Source organism: Vanellus vanellus, assembly GCF_965231255.1.
Source record: "Vanellus vanellus genome assembly, chromosome: 22".
NCBI lineage: Eukaryota > Metazoa > Chordata > Aves > Charadriiformes > Charadriidae > Vanellus > Vanellus vanellus.
The window spans coordinates 3,194,585-3,215,585 of NC_138927.1; the positions used below are offsets into that span (position 1 = coordinate 3,194,585).

The 21,001-nt window shown below is 55.7% G+C and overlaps 1 protein-coding gene across 1 annotated transcript in view; it reads right to left on the reverse strand.

Annotated features, from left to right (window-relative positions):
* Window positions 1-200: 200 nt before the first annotated feature.
* The window catches only part of PTPRU (protein tyrosine phosphatase receptor type U), a gene marked incomplete at its 5' end in the record, with an annotated part of 77,274 nt that continues 56,473 nt past the window's right edge, over window positions 201-21,001 (reverse strand). The window contains 9 exons of the mRNA XM_082494066.1: window positions 201-338; window positions 2,981-3,116; window positions 4,205-4,362; window positions 6,690-6,815; window positions 14,997-15,137; window positions 17,260-17,433; window positions 17,931-18,080; window positions 18,183-18,318; window positions 19,824-19,978. Coding sequence (XP_082350192.1) covers window positions 276-338; window positions 2,981-3,116; window positions 4,205-4,362; window positions 6,690-6,815; window positions 14,997-15,137; window positions 17,260-17,433; window positions 17,931-18,080; window positions 18,183-18,318; window positions 19,824-19,978 — 1,239 coding nt within the window. The 3' untranslated portion in view covers window positions 201-275. The remainder of the gene's footprint in view (window positions 339-2,980; window positions 3,117-4,204; window positions 4,363-6,689; window positions 6,816-14,996; window positions 15,138-17,259; window positions 17,434-17,930; window positions 18,081-18,182; window positions 18,319-19,823; window positions 19,979-21,001) is intronic.

The following is a 21,001-nucleotide window of genomic DNA, read 5'->3' on the forward strand; positions in this document are numbered from 1 at the left end:
GATGCAGGGATGGGACAGGACAAGTCGTGGCATCCGACCCACGGCCGCTCGGACACGCTCGGGGCGGGAAGGAAAGATGGAGAGCGGAGGGTGAAGACGGGGAGTGGCCGCCACGTCCCCGCGTCCTTTCGTTTTTCTTGATCGGATGGGTTTTCTCGTTGGGTCCTTCGCTGTTTCCCCTCCTCACCTTCAGCACTAACACAACGTCCGAGTGCGAAACGCACGGTTGGCATGACCCCTGCGCAAGCCCTTGCTGCCGCTCTCCTGGCGAGGTGCTATCTGGTCTCCAGGGACTCCAGATATTCCAGTGCTATGTCATAGCAGAAATGATACTGCTCCTGTTCAGACACAGAAGAGAGTGTGTTATGATCCCGAGTAAACTATTTCCCAAAGCTATCCCTTTTTAAAGCAAAACAAGTTTCAACAGCCCAAAGGAAAAGCCTGGGAGGGGCTCTACAGGACAAACACACGTGTCACCCCTCGCTGGGGGCTGCGTCCCTCTCCTGTCCCCTGTGACAGTCCCGTTGAAGGAACAACCGGGAGAAACTCCACTTTCAGCATATGACACCCATTACTGGGGAAGGGGACTAGCCATCCCCCAGATCCAAAGGCACCACACGCGCCCAGTTTCCTGCATTCCGGGGGCACGCAGCACCTTTGCCTCTCCCAAAGGAAGGACAAGGGCTGCGACGTCCCCTTATCGCGAAAATATGGTTTATTCACTACACCAAGGTACGAACCAGGCAGCACCGGTGCGGGGCTCCACCATCCGGCCTCATCCATGTGCAACCCCACCACCACCGCAGAGACTGACATGTGTCAATCAGACGGTGGCGGAGCCGTGGGAATGATGGGGTCTGGGGTCAGAGGTGTCCAAAATAAAACCATGGGCATGAAATCGAGAAGAGTTTTAATTTTTGACTTCAGTGGAGGCTGCAAATGGGGAGCGTGCCCAGGCGAGCACCCACGGTCCGGGTGCGGGATTACCGGGGACGCTCTTGCCCCGGCTGCCAGGGCACTTCTCATTACACATTCTCCTGCTGTGGATTAAAAAAAAAAAAATAATGCCATTTTTCCATCCCTGGCAGGGATTTGGTCTGGGTGTTTGCTTTGTATGGGGGAAGAGGCACAAAGGGAAGTCCCAGGAGCTTTCACTTCTGAAAATCAGCATTTTGGTGCTCAGAGCAAAGTCTGACCTGCCTGTGATGGCCGGGACTGAGACAAGGGGTGCGGGTGGGAAAGGTCCTCTCCGAGCCCACGGCAGGACCGGGCTCACTTTCCCATCCTTTCCCTTTCCTGAGACAGCTACGGACGGTATCAGCATCTTCCCACCTTTTGTTCCCCCCACCTGCGCAAAGGGGAAGCTCAACATGGCCAGCTCCTGGTTTTATAGCAAAAATCACTGAAATTGGGCTTGCAAAGGCAGTCTCGTCCATCCTTGTTCTTTACGTGACCTGTTCTTGTGCTCTGCTGTCCTCGTACAACTCACAGCGCAGAAAACTAGAGGGAGGTCGGACCTTGGAAGTGCCCATCCCCATGAGATGATGCTCCATGAGATGGTGCTTGAAAGCACCCAAGAAGCAAAACCAGCCAAAGTGGGGAAAAAAAAAAACAAACAAAATCACGTTTCTGATGCTGCTGTGAGCACCGTCACATCATGGGAGCATCCTGGGTGCAACAGCAGAGAGGGAAAAGGGAGAGCTCATCTCCTGAAATCCTCATCGGCAGCTTGAGCACCGGCATGAAAATCCCGTTATCCCCCGGGTGGGTGGGCGGCTGCTCGGGGACCCCAGGTGGGAGCGGGCAGCGGGGGAGAAGGGCTTCCAAGCGAGGAGGCTGTGCGAGCTTAGACTAAAAGCACATAATGCTTTTTGGATTAAGAAAGGGGATTTTTTTCCATTTATCATCATATAAAAATAAACCCCGCAGGGAAACAGAGGGGGAAGATGCACGGGCAGCGGGAAAGTGCTATGGGCTGGCTGCTCTCCGCTGGGCTGTGGCTCTTTACACTGGGCGAGGATCCGGCCTCCCAGTGACTCCAGTAGATTGGGATTCCCAGAATAGACGGTTCAGGTTCATTTGAGGCTGGAGGACGCTTGTGCCCTGATGTGAAATGTTGCCTTTTTTTAATACCTTTGCAATTTAGCCCAATGGGTCTGGCGGCTTCATGCTTGTCACATCATCTTTCCATTATCTGCATCCCTCCCTCTGCTCCCCGTCCCCTCCCTCGCCTTCTCCTCCACTTCAATTCCTAATGCAAATCACATCCCCTCCTCAAAACCATTTCATTTTGCAACTTAGGGATTTTCTAATCCAAACAGGGTAAACATTTCCGGCTGACTTGCTTTTAAAACATCACTAGGCACCTGGATTCCTCCACCACGGGGACGGACACGCGCCTGCTCCATCCCCTTTCCTGTTATCGAGGGCTTGAAATAGGGCACGGGCTTTTCACCCTGACCCACTGCCACCTCCAGCCTCCCCATCGGGAAACGTGGCTCCATCGCTGCCCCCAGCAGCTTATCCACCGATTCATTTCACTCAAAACGCGGTTCCCTTTTATATTTCCGACAGGAATTTGTCTGACTCCACCTCGGCGCCGCTCCTGGCGCCGCAAACCCTCCGAAGAGCTGCAATTACATCCCGTGAATTAATGCGAACCTGCCTTATTACTCCCGGGAAGGATTTCCGACAAGCCCAACGCCGATGCCAAGGACACGTCGGCACAGAGTGATGAAGGCAAGCCCGAGGCTCCTTTCAAGAACTGCCTCGCCTCCCTGTCTGCCCCGACCCGCGGCACGGTGCTGGCACCCTCACCGAGACGTGCTCTGCATGAGGATGCCCATAATACTAATCAGGATTTGGGATGGGAAAGGAATTTTTTTGGGGGGTGAGCATCCCCCAGCACCTCTCCTCCCTGCCAGAGGCATGCGTGGGGACCAGCAGCTGGGGCGGACCGCCGGCGGTGTCTGACGCTTACCAAGGTCTCTACCATATTTGGCTTGTAGTTGCGGAGGGTCTTTGCAGCATAGAAAACATCTGCCATGTTGTGACACTTGATCATCTCCAGGATCATGGTGGAGGCACAGAAGGTGCCACTCCGGCCACCTCCATTCCTGGTGGGAGAAACACACTTGTCAGTAGTGAGAAGATGGCATTAGAGCGTCTTCCTGCTCCCTCTGATTGCCCCTTTCTCTATCCATCCCTGCAACCCAGGAGATGTCCCAGAGCAGGGGCTCATACCCCAGAGTCCTCCCAAACTGGGCGACCTGAACTAGACCCACGGGTGGCAGGATCCTGCCCTCCAGTCCTCACAAGAACCACGACAGAGCATGAAAACACCATTTTGGACCATGGGGGCTGGATCTTGGACATTTGGGTTGTTTCCAGCACTGCCATGGACCAATTCCTCATGCGACCTTGGGGAAGCCACTGTGTCTCTCTCCCACCCTCTTCCCACCCGCAGGGTGACCCTGGACTGATGACCTGTCAGGTAGTGCCGGCTGGAGGAACCACCCCACGTTTCACCCTGCACCCAGCTCGCTGCGTACCTTCCCCCATCCCGGGCTGAAACCATCCCACCCCAACACGTCTCATCCCTGGCAGCGAAGGGGACCAGGGAGAGGAAGAGAGAACATGATGCCAGTGTTTTATAAAGCGTGTTCTCAAATTATCCTTCCACTAATGAAGACGGACGAGGCTGTAATTAATTTTTGATTAAAGGCTCGCCTGCTGTCTCTACCAATCTGGAAACGTGCTAGGTCCCACCCGAGCAGAGCGTGCACGGGTGTTTGTGTGAGCCAAACCCAGCTGGGAGGAGGGGGATGGAGAGCATGGCCACCTCGATGAGAAGAAAGCGGTGGGAGTTGCACAGCTCCTGCCACGGCCCTTTAGAGCCTGTTACATGCACGGGACGCGGTGACAAGGCTGGGACCTCTGCCGAGCCCTGCTGCAGGTCAGGGCACTGAGGTGAACAGCAGGGATACGGCTCGTGGGTGTCACATCCATCTCATGGAGAAGGTTTGACATGGTGACCACAAGGTGCCTCACCCAAAACTCATGTTGTGGGAGAGAGAGCACCACCTGAGGACAATGTCACCCCAGTGAGCGCTTTTTGGAGGGTTTTCCAGGCAGAACTGTGGACACTTGAGCTGGTGGCATCTCCCCCCATGCCAGAGCCTGCTCCTCTCTAGCTGACACTCACAGGCAGTGCACCACAGTCCTGCCATCGCCACTCTCCTTCTGCCACCTCTCCACTTGGGCCAGGAGGTGCAGGAAGGATTTCTTGGAGTCTGGGGTGTCTCGATACGCCGACCACCGCAGGTACTGGAAATGCCGGACCATCAGGTGCCCCTCCTGCAACTAGAAAAGCAAACCTCATCAGCTTGAAGCCATGGGCTGCCCACATTTGCCTCCACTCGTGGTTTGATGGAGGGCAAGAGGGGGTTGCTGGACATTAATAGTAGAAGAAGAGAGGAAAATCATTTCCTGGTGCTTTAAGATGGATGGTTTGGCGCTCTCCTCTCTAGCTCACACTGATCCACTGGTCCCACCACCCCATCCCACCCCAGGCAGCTCCGCTGCTATGGTTTATCCTAACTCACAGCATCTCAGACTGTCTGTGTATCTCACAGAACCTGTTACCAGATCCCTGAGCCTCCCCAAGGCTTCTCCATCGCGTCCTCGTCTTGTACACAGAAGATCCCACGGGATGTGTTTTTGTTGTGTTCGCTGTAAACCAGGAGGCTGACAAGAAGCTGCCACCCACGGAGGCAGGGAATGGTGGAAGTGCGCCTTAATACCCCGGTAATCTGGTTAGTTTTGAAACCTAATCTGGTTAGCAGGCTTCAGAAGGGAGATTACAGCCACGAGGCTAAAAACGGCTGGGCCTTAGCCAAGCAGATGCGGGGCTTTTGCTTGGAGCACTCGGAGCATCGGGAAGACCTGATGGGATGAAACCACGGGTCACACGCTCCAGCTGCATCGCAGGGCTCGGCGGTACACGTGTGGGGAGCACGCGTTGGAGGAGAAAGGGGGATCAGATGCAGACGGCTCTGGAGGGCTCCTTCCACCCGATTCGATACCTGATGAGCAGGGCGAGCACCAGACCATCTCCAACCAGTGGGACTGGGTATTCCCATGGCTCCACAGGGACCCCCCAAACTGAGGGGTGGGTGTTGGGGACATTCGGTGCCCACTCCAACTAGCCCACCCCAAATGCACGGGGGCTTTTCTGAACCTCTTGGGGTGCTCTGATGTGGGTCAGTGACGTGGCTGGGAGGGGCTGACCTCCCCAGGCTCGAACTTTCGCTTCCAGCTGGAAGCCAGGAAGGCAGGGGGAGAAGATGAAACAAATAAGTGGAGTTAAAAGAGGAGGAAACTCCTCTGAAGTCCCAGGAAGGAATGCTTTGGGAGCCATTCTGATGCCTAGGTGAAAGCTCTGTCTGGTTCTGGCTGACTTGTGACACCCCCCAACACCCGGCTCCCCTCCAGACGGCAAAGCTTGGCAAGAAGCAGCTCCTTGCATTTACCCGCGCTCCTCCAGTGATCTTCTCCCTGGGGAAACATCTTCTTGGATCCAGAGATTTCAATCACGCTGCATTTTAATTTAGCACGGGGTATATTCTAACCACCTGAGAGCAAAGCACATTTGGGGAAGGATTTTGTGCTGACACCCAGGAAATGCCAGATGCTCCCACGGGGAGTGTGAACCAAACCCCTCTTTGCGTTAAGAGTCCAGATAATCAGGATTTATCTCCTTCGACCCAGCTCCCACGCCGAAGCACCCTTCCCAGCCAGGCCTTCAGCCAAGCCGCACACTCCCTTCCAAGCTCCCTAATTCCCATCTGCCCGACGATCTCCGCTGGGGCACTGGCCTCAGCCGCTTGGCAACCCTCGGGAGATTTAAAGACCTCAGGGATGCAACCTCTTCATAGCTGGTTTTTGTAGTTAAATCAGCCTTTTTTTTCCCACGTACATCTCTGCACCCACGCAGGCTGTTCATCCCGGTCCCTGTCCCTTCCCAATTTCACTGTGTTTCTCTTCATTTAAAGGCAAGCTGAACCAGCCAAGCATCAATGCAACAAGGACAACAGGTGAAAACAGGTGCGGATCTTCTCTCCCTGAAGGACAAAGGCTCCTCTGGTCCCAGGGGAGCCATCATGCCCACGTGGGGAGTCTCCATCCTATGATATGTGCCTGGCAGGGTGAGAAAGGCCTTCCTACAGAGTTACCCAAAATCCTGCAAAGAGCCGTGAACTCCAGAAAGGCTGGATGGACTCAACGGCAATTCTACAGGCTCCTCTCTGTCAGAAGGAGAGCTGGGGCTGAATCCTCCGGAGGAGCTGGGTTAGGTTGAAGAAGACACCAGCAGCTACAGCCCCATTCAGGTAGTTTATATGGAGAATTACCTGGCCAGGCAATGGCAAGCTCTAGGATTGCGCAGCCTCATTAGATGCATCACCCTTCCGCTCTCCAAAGAAAGGTCTTCACTCATATACAGAAGCTCTTGGTGATGCCCCAGCCCTTCCACAAAGCAGCAGCTAACAAAACCGATGCACCCCTTGCACAAGCTCGCCCAACCCAGACCGCTGCGCTGGGAGATGCCTGGGGAGCACCTTCACAGACACGCACGAAGCCCCCCCGTCGACCACCCCGCGATGGTACGGAGCCAGAGAAGAGACCCTCACCCGTGTGATGTTCTGGACTCGGAAGAGACGGGACACGATGTCCTCATCTGCTGCTCCGGAAACGTATTCCACCTCCATCGGGCCATACTGCTGGAGCCCCGGCTCAGGCCAGTACTGCAAACAGGGCTGTGGAGAGAAGAGGCACAGCTCGCTGTGACCGGGGACACACAATGGGACACAGGGAGAGGGCATCACACATCAGAGGCAACGTCGAGTGGAATGGAGTGGTTGGCACTGGACCCCGAGAGGGACTGCTGGCACAGGGGGTGGCCCCAAGAAGGGACGCTGGACCCACAACACATTGCTGGATGGAGGATCCCTCAGCTTGTGGAGGGATCAAAGCTGAAAGGTCAGGTCCACCCTCCAGCAGCCACAAAACGCTCTCCATACTGCACGAACACAACAGCCAATGCTCCTGAAGATGGACTTTGCTGGTCCAGGAGGACCCAGGATGGGCCCTGCCTCAGCACCGGCAAGCACAGGCCTGATCCCACGCAATGATGGAGCAGCGTTTGGCCGCTCCAGCTCTGCTCTCAAACCCCACTGGCTTTAGAAGCTGCTCTGCCACCAGTAGCACCAGCAACAAGGGATGGCGGTCCCCCTCGCCCCATGGCCGGGATGTTCCCCCACATCAAAGCGATCCCGGGCCTGCAGCCCAGGGGCGACTCCTGCTCCCTGCCATGGGTCCAGCGCGGCGCTGATGGATGCCTCGGTCCAAGGGCCACGGATGTGAATGTCTTCCCACCGCGACAGCTGGGAAACCAGCATCGACACAAAATATATGATGTTTGTCACCGCGCTTTAACAGAGCATTTAGCATTTCAGGCCATCTAACGGCTTGGGCCTAACTGCATGGCAAATGTGTTTGAGAAATAATTGGTTATTAATAGGGGCTATAAATCTCCAAGATCTCTAAGCCTTCTAGACTCAGAGCTATAATTTGGATATTAAAACTTCCTTTGGCAAGATGTAGTTCAAGTGAGGGATATACCCTCCAAGTCACCTTTCAGAGCTGCCTGCTGTAAAGGTTGATTTATTACCTGTTGCTCCTAAACTGGTAAACATTTAAGATCCAGCTAAATATTGTATCACAGCCATCCCTGAAGAATAGACATCCAGAGAGAGAGGAATGGCTGAATAATGAAGAAAAATGGCAAAGTCTCCATCAGACGGTGCCGGGGGACAGAGGCCACTGCAGGGGATGGAGACCTGGGGGTGGACGGCAAAGGAGCGGGCAGGACCTGCCAGGCCATAGGGCATCTCTGGAATCATAGGGCATCATGGAATGAAAGAACAGGTTGAGAGAGAGAAATAAAATCGGTTTTGCCGCCACCTTCCCTGCCATGGTCCACTGCAGCTGGGCTCAGCTGATAGCTGAGGTATGTGCTGCTGGATGGTCACAGTGGAGGGACAGTAAGGTGGTGGCACTGCAGCAGGGCTGGGTTCTCAACGGGGCACTTGGGCCCCAGCAGATATCTCAGCGCATGTAAATGTGGGGTAAATGCGGGGTAAATGCAATTCAAGGTGAAAAACACCCACAGGAACATCAATCACTCTCCAATAGCTGGACCTGCCCACTGCTCGGGCAACATAGCTGCTCTCCTGCGAAGCCATGCTTGCGGGCAAAGCCCTTCGATGCTCCGGGTTTCAACACCTCTCTGCATACAGAGGGAAGCCAGGCAGGTCTGTCCCATCAGGACCGAAGCCCGCATGGCTCGGGGCAGCTGCCGCTCTCAGCCAGGGCTCGATGCGGCAATGTGTCCAGCCCCATCCTCTCCCCGGCACCCAAGAGCCTGCTCACCCATGCCAGAGCCACCCTTGGGTGCTGGCTCTGCACCCATACCCTCTGCTCTGGAGTCACAGAGGCACAGAGAGGCAACAGCCATCTCCAGAACGCCCTTCACACCTCTTCACTTACACCGTTCTGCAGAGAGGCTGTCATCTCAAATAGAGCAGAACGGAATAGTTCCATTGGAAGGGTCCCACAGCCATCGTCTGGCCCAACTGCCTCAACACTTCAGGGCTGACCAAGAGTTAAAGCATCCTATGAAGGGCATGGTCCAAATGCCTCTTCAACACTGACAGGCACGGGGCATGGACCACTTCTCAGGGAAGCCCGTTTCAGGGTTTCACCACCCTCTCGGGAAAGAAATGCTTCCCAACGTCCAGTCTGAACCCCCCCCGGCACAGCCTTGAGCCATTCCCACCCATCCTATCAGTGCATACCAAGGAGAAGAGATCAGCACCTCCCTCTCCATGTCCCCTCCTCAAGAAGTGACAGACAGCAACGAGGTCACCCCTCAGACTCCTCCCCATACTAGACAAACCCAGAGGCCTCAGTTGCTCCTCAGAGGACATGTCTTCCAGCCCTCTCACCAGCTCTGTTCTCTTCTTCTGCATGCATTCAAGCACCTTCACATCCTTCTCAAATGCTGGGGCCCAGCACTGCACACAGTGCTCAAGGTGAGGACGCACCAACGCTAAAGACAGCGGGACAGTCCCGGCTCTGGACTGGCTGGTCATGCTGTGTTTGATGCGCCCCGGGATGCGGTTTGTTCTCTTGCCTCTCAGGGCACACTGCTGGTTCCTGTTGAGCTGCTCCCACCAACACCCCAGATCCCTTTTTGCAGGGCTGCACAACCCCATATTTGCTCTTGCTCCATTTCATGCCCTTGAGGACTGCCCAGTGCTCCAGTCTATTTAGATCCCTCTGCGAGGCCTCTCGTCCCTCAAGACAGCCAACAGCACCTCCTATTTGATATTGTCAACAAATTTGCTAATCGTCAAGCCAGATGTAGCCCCATTCACTACAACCCTTGCAGCCCTGCTGTCCAGCCAGTTCTTCACCCACCACACCATCTACCTGCTCATCTCACACTTGGACAATTTGTCCAGAAGGATGCTGGGAGGGACACCACCAAAAGCCTCCCTGAAATCCAGAAAAACTACACCCACCATCTTCATCCACGAGGTGGGTGACCTTATCAAAGAAGGATATAAGAGCAGGGCAACAGGACTTTCCCTTGGTGAGCCCATCTTGACTGTGCCTGGTGATGGCATTGTACTTTAAATGCCTTTCAGGAGCACCCGCTATCATTGCCTCCATCATTTTTCCAGGTACTGAGGTCAGACTGACAGCTCTGTAGTTCCCTGGCTCTTCCCTCATACCTTTCTCGTAGATGGGAAGAACACTGGCCAGCTTCCAGTCAGCAGCGAACCCCCCAGACTCCCACGACCTTTGGTAGATGATCAAGAGGAGTTCTGCCAGAACATCCACCAGATCTTTCAGTACTCAGAGGGGAAGCCCATCAGGCCCCATGGGCTTAGCAACGTTTGGCCGACAAAACTGGTCCCTTACAATTTCACTACCCATAAATGGCAAGTCACCGTTCCCACACTTGTGCTCCTCCGACTCAGAGGACCAGTTTGATGGCTTGACAAAAGGTTGAGAGAACATCAGGGAGTTTCCTGCTTTGGGTTCTAAAGGTTCCGTAGAGCAGAAAAGCAGAGGAACCCAACCCAAGAAAGGGATGGGGGTGCGGAGCAACAGTTTATTCCCATTGCAAGATGTATTTTGGTAACGTTTCACTTTTAGAGGTCATCCCACAGAGCAGCACGCAGAGCCTGCTGACAGCTGAGAGCATCACCTGGGTACACGGACAGCCACCACAGAAGCAGCGCTACTGAAATCCCGGAGCGGGGCTTATCCCAGAGGAGAGGGTGCGGGCATTTCTGCAGGAGGGGAAGGGGCCCAAGGGAAAAACTTCAGGTCTGGTCGGGGCACTCTGGTGCCCAACGCTGCAGCCGTCCCCATCCCTCCCTGGGCACCAACTCCCGGGGCAACGGGACGCAGCACCGCCCTCGCAGGACACACCAAATGCAAATGCAGTCGCGTTCACTCCTTGGCTCAAAAACAACACGTCGCTTCTCTCCACGAAAAGAAAACAGGGCTATTGAACAATTTATTCTGTCTGCCACCTCCTCTTTCCTGGAGATGGGCGCCGCATTGTGATGTCACCGCGATGCAACACAGGTATCACGGTGACGTTGGAGAACTTCCCAGGCAGCTGGAGCCACGGCCCTTCATTCTGCTGATCAGCACCGAGCCTGGCTGGTCGTGGAAAGGGCCACCTCTGGAAGTCGCAGCCACGCTATGGAAAGGCAAATTAAAGGGGAGCCGCCTTCGCCAGAGACATCCTGTGCTTCTGACCCAGAGGAGCCAGATCGGTGGGCGGCTTCAACTTCTCCCCACCATCCAGGAGGCGATAAGGGAGCAGCCTGGGATGCTGCCACCCTACCTCCTGGTGAAGAAAACGCCCTTCAAGGTCTGCCTGATGAATCCTGGGTTCCCATCATGCAATTTTGTTTCACCAACATCTGTGAAAAGACCAGCCAGTCTTCAGCCCGCTCCTTCCTCTACAAGCTCTGGGAGATCGTCAGCAGCCGTCGCTTCCAGTCAGTCTGGTGGGGCGATGATGGAAACTGCATCGTGATCGCAGAAAAACTCTTTAGAAAGGAAGTGCTGGGGAGGAGCGGACCCCTGAAGATCTTTGACACCACCTCCATGAGAGGCTTCCTTCTCCAACTGAACCTCCATGGATTCTGCACAATGGAGAGGGATTCTCTCATCTCTACCTCCATCAAGGAGCTGCAAGCACTGGCAGCAGCAGGGTCTGCTCTGGGCAAGGTACGTCCCTTCCTCCGCACACCAAAGAACCCTCGGGACGTTTTGGGGGAGAGTCCACCTTCAGATAAAATAAGCCTTTACAAGGCAGGAGATGGGGACGGGAGCAACTGGCCCGATTGTGTCTCACGGGTCGTTTTCAGGAAGTCTCCACACAGGAGTTCAGAGGAGCAGAAATGCCCACAAAACAGATTTGGGTTATTTCTGCTTACTTTGAAGCTGTGAAGCGGAAGGATAGCCCCATGGTATCATGCTTTTGTTGTGCTTGCTCTGTATCTGGCTGCACCAAAAGTTTCCATCTTCTTGTGGCATCTGCTGAACGCTGACAAGATACACGTCAGCATCAGCGCTATTCCCAACATGGCCATTCCACACTGAGGCGCCTGAAAACTCGTGGCATTTGGGATTTCCCATCAGTTTTTAGGCTTTTGAAAACCCTACACTGCTCTGCTCCCTATTGCCGGAAACACGAGGGTGGTTATTACTTAACAAAACCCTATCCTAACATTTTATTCAGCCAAAACTTGAGGTTTGAAGTGCCCCAGAGAGTCCCTCATAATACCCATGTTTGTCTTGGCCGATGCACCTGCTCAGTTATCGGATCTCTGTCTTGCTCCTTCTTGAAATGATGGCAACTAACTCCTCTCCTTCGCCTTTTGCAGCTGCTCTTCTACTACAGCCCCTTTTTTAAGAGAGATTACCCCAACCTCCTCCGGATGTTCACACACAGTGCTGGCGAGACAAAGACAGCCCCAGCTGCATCCCCACTGCGCCCCAAGGGGAAGGACGGCCACCCGAGGAAAAGACCACACGATGGTCAACCGGCGACAGGAGCTGCAGAGGAGCAGGAGAACAACACCTGGACATCTGCAACCACCAGCTCCACACCGACTGGGCCATGGGCTGACACAACCGCCCAGATGGGCAGTGCAGGTCCAGCCCCGCCAAAACGGCACTGCAGCCACAGCCCTGCCGGCATCCAGGAGGCAGCTCCTGCTCCATCCACGGCCTCACCGCACCAGGACACACCTCCTGCCCCAAACAGGCGCTTCACACCAGCCGTGGGGCACCCCACGCTTCCATCTGGGCAGCCACGTTTCACTGCTGGGCGGGTCCCCGGGGCTGGCCTGCCTCCATTCCGCACCCCATGGTTGGCCATGGGCACGCTGGCGGCACCTTCTGCCGTTCCCATGCCAGGGCCACCGCGCAGCTGGGCTCCAACCTGCCGCCACTGCCCAACCTGCACCTGCGGACCAAATACCGCCGCTGCCGACAACGGGGTTGGACCTCGAGGGGGGTGGGAATAGAAAGAGCGGAGGATTTAGGTAGCAAGTAGGTATCGTAGAGGTAGAAACACATAGTATAGGAAGAAGTAATAAGAGTGCCTTGTTTGTTGTTCTCAAAAATAAATCTTTTCATGTTCTCATGCCCTGTCTCTACAGTCTCACAGTCACTGTCTCCACACCCGGGGTGGGGGGTGCCTTCAGGGACAGGAAGGCAGGAAGGGTTTGGCTCCAGCCCGGGGAAGCCAACGGCCCCAGGCACTAGCCCTGCACTCAGCAGAAGGCCATCCGGGGGCTAATCCAGGACCTGCACCAGCACCCAGGGCCACTCAACCCGAACCATCCCCTCACAGCTCGTGGGGAGTCCAGGCCCCTTCTGGACAATTTGTCCAGAAGGATGCTATGAGGGACACCATCAAACACCTCACTGAAATCCAGAAAAACTACAGCCACCATCTTTTTTTCATCCACAAGGCAGGTGACATCATAGAAGGATATGTCCTTTCTGGACTCCTTTGTCCTTCAGGACTGCCTCCCAAGGGACTCTGTCACCCAGGCCCCTCAACAGGCCCAAGTCTGCCCTGCAGAAGTCCAAGGTTCTGCTGACTCCCCTCCTTACTTCTCCAAGAATCAAAAACTATCATTTCGTGATCACTGTGCCCAAGACAGCCTCCAACCCTCACATCACCCACAAGTCCTTCTCTGTTCGCAAACAACCAGTCCAGTGAGGCACCTTCCCTAGTTGGCTCCCTCACCTACTGTGTCAGGAAGTTATCTTCCACACACTCCAGGAACCTCTTAGACCGTTTTCTCACCACTGTATCGTATTTCCACTTCGTAAGTTCAAGTCCCCCATGAGAACAAGGGGTAGCCATCATGACTTCTCCTAGCTGCTTATAGAATATTTCTTTCATCTGCCTTTTCATCCTGGTTGGGTGGTCTAAAGCAGATTCCCACCGTGATACCTGCCTTGTTGGCCTTCCCCCCAATCCTTACCCATAAACACTCGACCTTTTCATCACCACCGTCCAGCTCTAGAGAGGCAATACAGTCCCAGCTGCTGGTGCTGGAAGGGGCGTCTCCAACAACCCCAGTCACACAAACCTGCTCGTTTCAGCATGTCCACGGGCAGATCGCTTCCTTAAACGTGAGCCTGATCTAAGAGCGACTCCTCCATGTGAGTATCTGAGCTGGGAAGCTCTTTGGGGCCAGCTCTGCCTCCTGCCCCAGCAAACCGCCACAAGGCAAAAGACATTCCCAGGATGCCCCTTGATGTTCAGGGTGTGCTTAACATCACCCCATGCAAAGGTCCTTTGGAGTACGCGGCATTAGCTCATCACGGAGGGACACGTGGATTTGCTCCAGAGCTCTATACGTGTCCATATATATATAAAAGTAAACACCAGTGTATTTACACATCACCCAGTACTGGTGCCACATCCATCTGGACCCTTGCGACGAGTGGTACAAGTGCCTTTTTGGGTCATTTACATCAAGTATCTGATCTCAACTTGTAAAATAAGCCAGCTAATGAAGCCTTCTCCAGACATTCATTAAGAGTCTATAATGCTGATTTTATGTAAAAAATCCATTAAGTTTCCTCATTGAATTAACATTACAGACCTGTAGCAGACTTTTACATCTGCTCCGGTGGCGGCAGGAGCACTCCAGCCAGCCCCCTGGGAGCGATGCACTGGGAACGCAAAGCGAGGTGAGACTGAGCACGGCCCCCGGCTGACAGGGGACACCTTCCCCCCAGTTTGGCAGATCTGCACATCCCATCGCACTATAAAACCCCACGGGACAATCACTTTTGCAACAGCCTGATTTGGAAAGTGGCTTTCACAAGCCACCAGTCTCCTTGGGAAGATGAATGTGGGAAATCCCCCGTGCCTCAGTTTCCCCTTTGTAAAAGGAGGATAAAAATCCATTCTTTTATAACAACAAAGTTATACTTGTCATTAACCTCATATCTCTCTGGGGCATCCACAAAGGTTACGGTACAGTAAAGCAATGCCAACGCAATGCCAACGCCAACACAACGCCAACGCAACGCCAATGCCAACGCAACGCCAACGCAACGCCAACACAATGCCAAAGCAACATCAACGCAACGAAGCCAGGCTGCTTTGCTGCTGCCATGTATCTGTGGCTCCGTCTGGCCAGCCCTGCGCTTATATGGGATAAATCCTGGGTGCTGCAGCCAGTCCCATCTCCCTTTGCAGAGGAGAAGGACCTGAGAGAGCAAGGTAGGGGCTGCAGCACTTCCAAGGTGCTGGGGACGGAGTCGGACAGGGCTACCCACAGGGCTGGCGCGGTCCCGGGGACGGCAGCACTCACCCAGGCGGAGTTGGACTGGTTGAGCTGGTTGAGCATGACGATGGAGGTGCAGCCGTAGTCATACACCAACCGCCAGAAGTCGGTGGTGGTGTTCTGCAGCGGGTGCAGGGTGACGATGAAGGCAGCGCTCTTGGTATAGCTCTGCGGAGAGGGAAGACAAGTGCCGTTAAGGACATGGCAGCGGCACTGAAGCCACTGCTGTCAACACCTTGAAAAAACAGTGTAACCAGACGATGAGTGCCACCAAAGCCATCGTCTCCATGCTTGACCAGAGCTGGCCTCCCTGGCAGAGCCTTGGTCCCTCCATGTCCTGGTGCTGGGGAGATGCTATAAAAACAGGTGAAAGTGATCCCCGCCCTTGGTGGGGATCAAAGCACCCGCTTTCCGCTCTCGGCTCTCGCAGGGAAGGGTGTTTTGCACAAATAACCGGGGAAAAGATGTCACCTTTGAGCCAAGAACAAGCAGAAGCTGTGGCTGCCAGATGGCCCCAGCACCCAGCTCTGCAGCCCGGTCCTGAGCAAAAGCATCACCCCCCCAGCACCACCCCCCCAGCACCCAAACACCCAAACACCTCCAGGCACCAAGAGCAGCAAAGAGACAACGGGGTCAATGGTCTTTTCAGGGAGGAAAGGAAACACGAATGAAAGACCTCTAGAGACTGCAAGAAGGAAGGGGGACAAAAAACGATTGTACTTCGTGTTCGTGCTTTGAATGAGACGTGTCCCCTTGCTCATCCCGATGCCAGCTTGCCAAGGGATGGGGAGCCCATGGCCGGGCTCAACGCTGCATCAATCAGACTTCTAAATTAACACACGTTAGCTCAAGCCTCCTCAGATACAGGAACAGAGCAGATAATGCTCTGTACCCAAGAATTAGCACAGCTCTTTCTTTGCTAACGGGGAGTCCTCTGGCTGCTGCAAAACCTCCTCATTTAGGAAATTCCCTTATCAAACCTCTCCCCCTCCTCCATCCATGGGGCAGCACCAAGAGTCCTGGCTCACCGCAGCCGGCTCTCGGCGAGAGCTTTCTGCCCTCGAGGAGGGCGATGAGAGCAGTGGGGCGAGGGGGGTTCACCCCCCGCAATCCTTTGGCACCCGAGTAAATGACAGCAGCTGGCACGGAGCAGAGCGCGGCTCTGTCAGCCTGCCGCCGGCACCAGCAGCGGTGATGGGCAGCACACACCAATCCCAACTGACAGACGGACGGACTGAGCAAACCGCTTGGGCACTTAAAGAAAACGAGCTCTTTTTTTTTTTTTTTTTTCCTCCCCCCAAAGAGGGAAATGGGTTTTATCCCTTCAGCAGAATCTCATCCAAAGGGCTTTTTCTGTCTGTAAAGAAATTTCTATTCTCTGACTCTGTAGCGGAGATTAAGGGAGGCTCAGTGATGTATAAAAATAAAATGGGTATGCAAACACCAAGCAAGCTGAAAACAAAGCTCCCATCTCACGGTAGCCAAAGCCCGCAGCCCTCCGGCTACCGCTCCCCCGCCGCCAGCAGCCACCTCTGCTTGGCAAACTGCCTTTTGCTGCGGGAGCAGGTAACAGGGAGACAAGATCTGCACAAAGATAAATCACCCGGGGGGTAAAAAAATAAATGCAGGGCTCAGCTTGATGCCAGTGCTCAGCTGCGACCAGGAGGGTTCAGGGAAGGTGCCCGGGGTGCAGCAGGGCTCAGCGCTGCCGCGCTCCTTTCAAGGAGAGGAAAGTGGGTTTGGTGCGAAATGACCCATCGCTCGGTGCAGGTTTGGAGCCCGCAGCATCCTCTCCGCTCTGCTTTGCGGTAGGAAATAGCTTTGCCGTTACGGGTGTCATTTCTGACCGCAGCAGGGGGATGCGCAGCGGCTTCGGGTTCAATTCAGAGCCCCCCCCTGAATTGCACCGGGAGAAGGGGCAGGAGGATGCACAGCAGGGTGCTGGCAGCGCTCGGGCGGGGGGGGGGGACTCGGTGCTACAAACCCTTCCCAGGAGCTTCCTCTCCCTCCTGTGCTCCATTTTGCTACGAAATAAATGAAGACCCTTCGTGTGCGGCTTGTGAGAGCAGGCAAAAAGCTCTTTCAAGACAAGCAATTCGCCGCTACACAAAAAAAGGGGTGAAGGACCCCACTACGCCGGTCCCGGCCCTTCCTCCCCCTCCCCGTACGCAGCCGGGGGCTGCAACGTGCCTTCGAGGGTGTAAATTCAGACCAAGCAAGGTTTTTGCCACGAAAAGCCACCCAAGGCAACCCAAACCGGCCCCCCTTTCCCTCCCCGCAGCACGCTCACATCGGTTAAGGCCGCGTTGATGTAGTTGTTGCTGTCTCCGTCCACGGAGATGAGGAAGGGAAGGCATCGGTCGGGCGGCAGGACGTCCATGCTGCGGTTCCTCTCCCGGTTGCGGGGCAGGAGGGCGATGCTGCACTCCTCCACATCCAGGTGGGGAGTCACCGAGTTCAGGGTCTGCGGGTACATGGGCTCCCCTTAGCTCCCTGCCTGCCAGCCCCCACCCCCCACCCCCCCTGAGCCCGCTGGGCATAGAATCATAGAATCCCTGAGTTTGGAAGGGACCTTTAAGATCATCAAGCCCAACCCTTACCCTACGCTGACAAAACCACTTCTAAACCGTGTCCCCAAGTACCACCTCTATCCTTTTTTTAAACATCTCCAGGGATGGCGAATCCACCCCCTCCCTGGGCAGCATGTTGCAATATTTGATAACCTTTTCAGTTAAAAAAGTCTCCTAATATCCAATCTAAACCTCGCCTGGCATAACTTGAACCCATTTCCTCTCGTCCTATCACTTGTCACCGGGGAGAAGAGGTCATCCCCCACCTCTCTACCCCCTCCTTTCAGGTAGTTGTAGAGAGGGTGAGGAGCAAGGGGGTATTGCAGGAGGGGATGGAGAGGTTTTGGGGAGGGTAGGGGGGGGAGGATGCAGAAGTTTTGGGGCCACTCACCTGAAACTCTTCTCGCAGCTGCGAGGAGTTGCTCTGCGGCTCTATCCTCACCATCTCCTTGTAGGTGGGCTTGAACTCGTTGGCGGGGATGCTGGTCTCCCCGCACAGGCAGGCTTCCAGGATGGCATCGTGAATAAAGACGTACTGCTCCTTTTTTTGGCGGGGGAGGGAAAAGGGGAGAGGGCTGAGCCTCTGCAACCCGCTGGGGACAGCAGCCCCACACGTCCCCAGCTGTCCCCGACGCCCACTCACCTCCGTCTGTATCATGTTGATCCTCCGGGAGCACAGGGTCTTCACGCAGTTGTAGATGTCCACGACGCCCTCGCACTCAGCCATGTCCAACATCACATCCAGGACGATGTAGCAACCAGTTCTCCCCGTGCCGGCACTGGGGATGGAGGAGAAAAATACAGCAAACACATTCCCAGTCCACACGGCACTCACACACAGCCCGAGACACCGGCGGGCATGGAGCAAGGTCTGCGTGGGCGAGGGCTCGACGTAGGGTCCCCTGCCCGTGAACGCGGGGGCAGCCGGGGTGCAGGCAGGGCTGCCGGGACCTCGCATGCCTCCATAACCACAGCCTGGTTTTGCCTTAAACCACCCGCCCAAACACCCCACCGCAGCGCCCCAGGGGCTGTGTGATGGTCAGGCTGCGGGGTGGGAGGGTGGGCACCCACGTCTGAGGTTCATTTTGACTTTAAGACAGCAAAACACATGCTTTTTTGCAACAAAACCTGCAGCTAAACCATCTGAGTGCCAGCAGTCCTCTGGGATCACATCCCAAAAGGGCTGAGGAGGATGCTCCGCACCGAGCCCTGGGAGCGCAGGGAGGTACCCCCGGCACAGCGCGGGGCTGAATTCCCCCAGGGAGATCCCAGCAGAATGCCCAGAGCCAGACAACCCAGCAGCAGTGACATCCCGAATCCCAGCCTGGTTGGCCTCCCAGCCAAAGACCTGCTGCGACCCCCTCCCCGCGGTGCGTCGAGAACAGACCCGCTCCTCCCGCTCCTTTCCTACAAAGTCTTTTCCAGTGAAATACTAATTTCTGGGGCTGATGAATCACTCATCGTGATTATCAGTGATTACAGGCTACAGGCATTAATCGCGCTCACTGTTGCCGGTGAATGAATACTGATGAGGCAATTGACAGGGTGAAATCAAATAAAAAAAAATAATAAATCCCTCCCACTCATCAGCTCCTCCTTGTTTGCCCAGCTGTTAACCAGTTGCATGGGGATGCCTGCTCAGGGGACAGAAAGCCATTGCTCCCTCTCAGACATGCCACCGGTGTCCTCCCAGCTCCGGTGTCCCAGTGGCTGAGCCCCGCGGGGACAGTCCTGCAGGTAACCCTGGGAACGGGGCTGTCCTGCTGTCCCCTCCCTACCTTTCCCTCTGGCCAGACCCAACGTCCTGACCACCAGCAGCGATGAAGCTGCCCGTCCCCCTGTGCCACCCTCACCCACCGGGACAGAGCTGTGTCATCAATACCGGGCGCGGGGGGCAGCCCCTCAAAAAGTGCTGCTCCCTGCTTGCCCCCTGGACCAGCCGCACCACCCCCCCCCCCCCATCCCTGCTGCCACCAGCCCGGTGGTGACATTTTACAGCTGGATGCCATCGTAGAGGGACATCCAACCCCACGCCGTCAGTCCCCGGTGCCTTCCCTGCCCCAGCCTTTCCTCGCTGTGAACACAATTTATACGTTTTCTATCTCCCTGCTGAATATTTTAGCATCATGCGGAGCTTTCAGCATCGTTCACAGCCGGAGAGGCTGAGCACCCACCCAAGACACAGCGTGCTCCCCCCTGGGGCCACCCATACCCATCCCATACCCCCATCCCGGAGGGGGATGCTCCCCCCGCAGCCGGCTCTGCCCCACGGCCACGCACGTACCTGCAGTGGATGACGATGGGGCCGGCGTCGGGCGGCGTGGACGCCTTCACCCTGCGGATGAAGGCCAGTAGTCCCGTGGCATGGTAGGGGACGCCGTGCTCGGGCCACGACGTGAAGTGGAACTGCTTCACCTCATGCCGGGCCGAGTAGCCCCGCTGGAAGGGAAGGGGGAGACGGAATGAGGGTGCATAGGGAGGGCAAAGCCACCCATACACCTCATTTTCTTGGGAATCTGGGATTTTGCCAGCTTAGCATCCAGCCAGATGGACGACACAGCAGTCGGCTGCTTCGGCAGCCCCAAAGTTCCCTCCACCTCTCTGCAAGAGGGTTAAAAACCAGCCGAGGAGGAAGAGGAGGAGGTAGCAGCAGCCATGGGTCTCATTCTTCATCAGCATCTTTGCTACCTGCCCTATAACTAAACAGCAATTTCAAATTCCTGTAGATTAAGGGGTAAATCGCACCAGCTCCATCCCCAGGTACCACGCTGGAGAGTAATGGCCACATAAGCTGTGCTCCAGCCTGGAGGAGAAAAAAAAGCATCCTTCACCCCCATTGCAATTACACAGTGCTCACACGGAAATTAAATACTCACTCACCGCCGAAACCAAAGCGGGACTGAGCCACTCATCCCAGCGGAGGGTACACAGCCGGGGAAAAGGCAAAGGAAGAAGCTACCGGCATCCTACATCTGGGTCGGGGCAACCCCAAGCACAACGCTAGGCTGGGCGGGGGATGGCTGGAGAGCCGCCCTGAGGAGAAGGCCCTGGGGGTGCTGATGGACCAGAAGCTCACCATGAGCCGGCCATGCGCCATCGCAGCCCAGAAGGCCGACCGCATCCTGCGCCGCATCAGAAGGAGCGTGGCCAGCAGGGCGAGGGGGGGATTCTGCCCCTCTGCTCCGCTCTGGGGAGACCCCACCTGGAGTGCTGCCTCCAGCTCGGGGGGTCCCAACAGCAGAAGGACACGGAGCTGTTGGAGTGGGGCCAGAGGAGGCCCCGGAGATGCTGCGAGGTCTGGAGCCCCTCTACTGGGAGGGCAGGCTGGGAGAGTTGGGGGGATTCAGCCTGGAGGAGAGAAGGCTCCGGGGAGACCTCTGAGCCCCTTCCAGTGCCTAAAGAGGCTCCAGGAGAGCTGGGGAGGGACTTCTTACAAGGGCATGGAGGGATGGGATGAGCGGG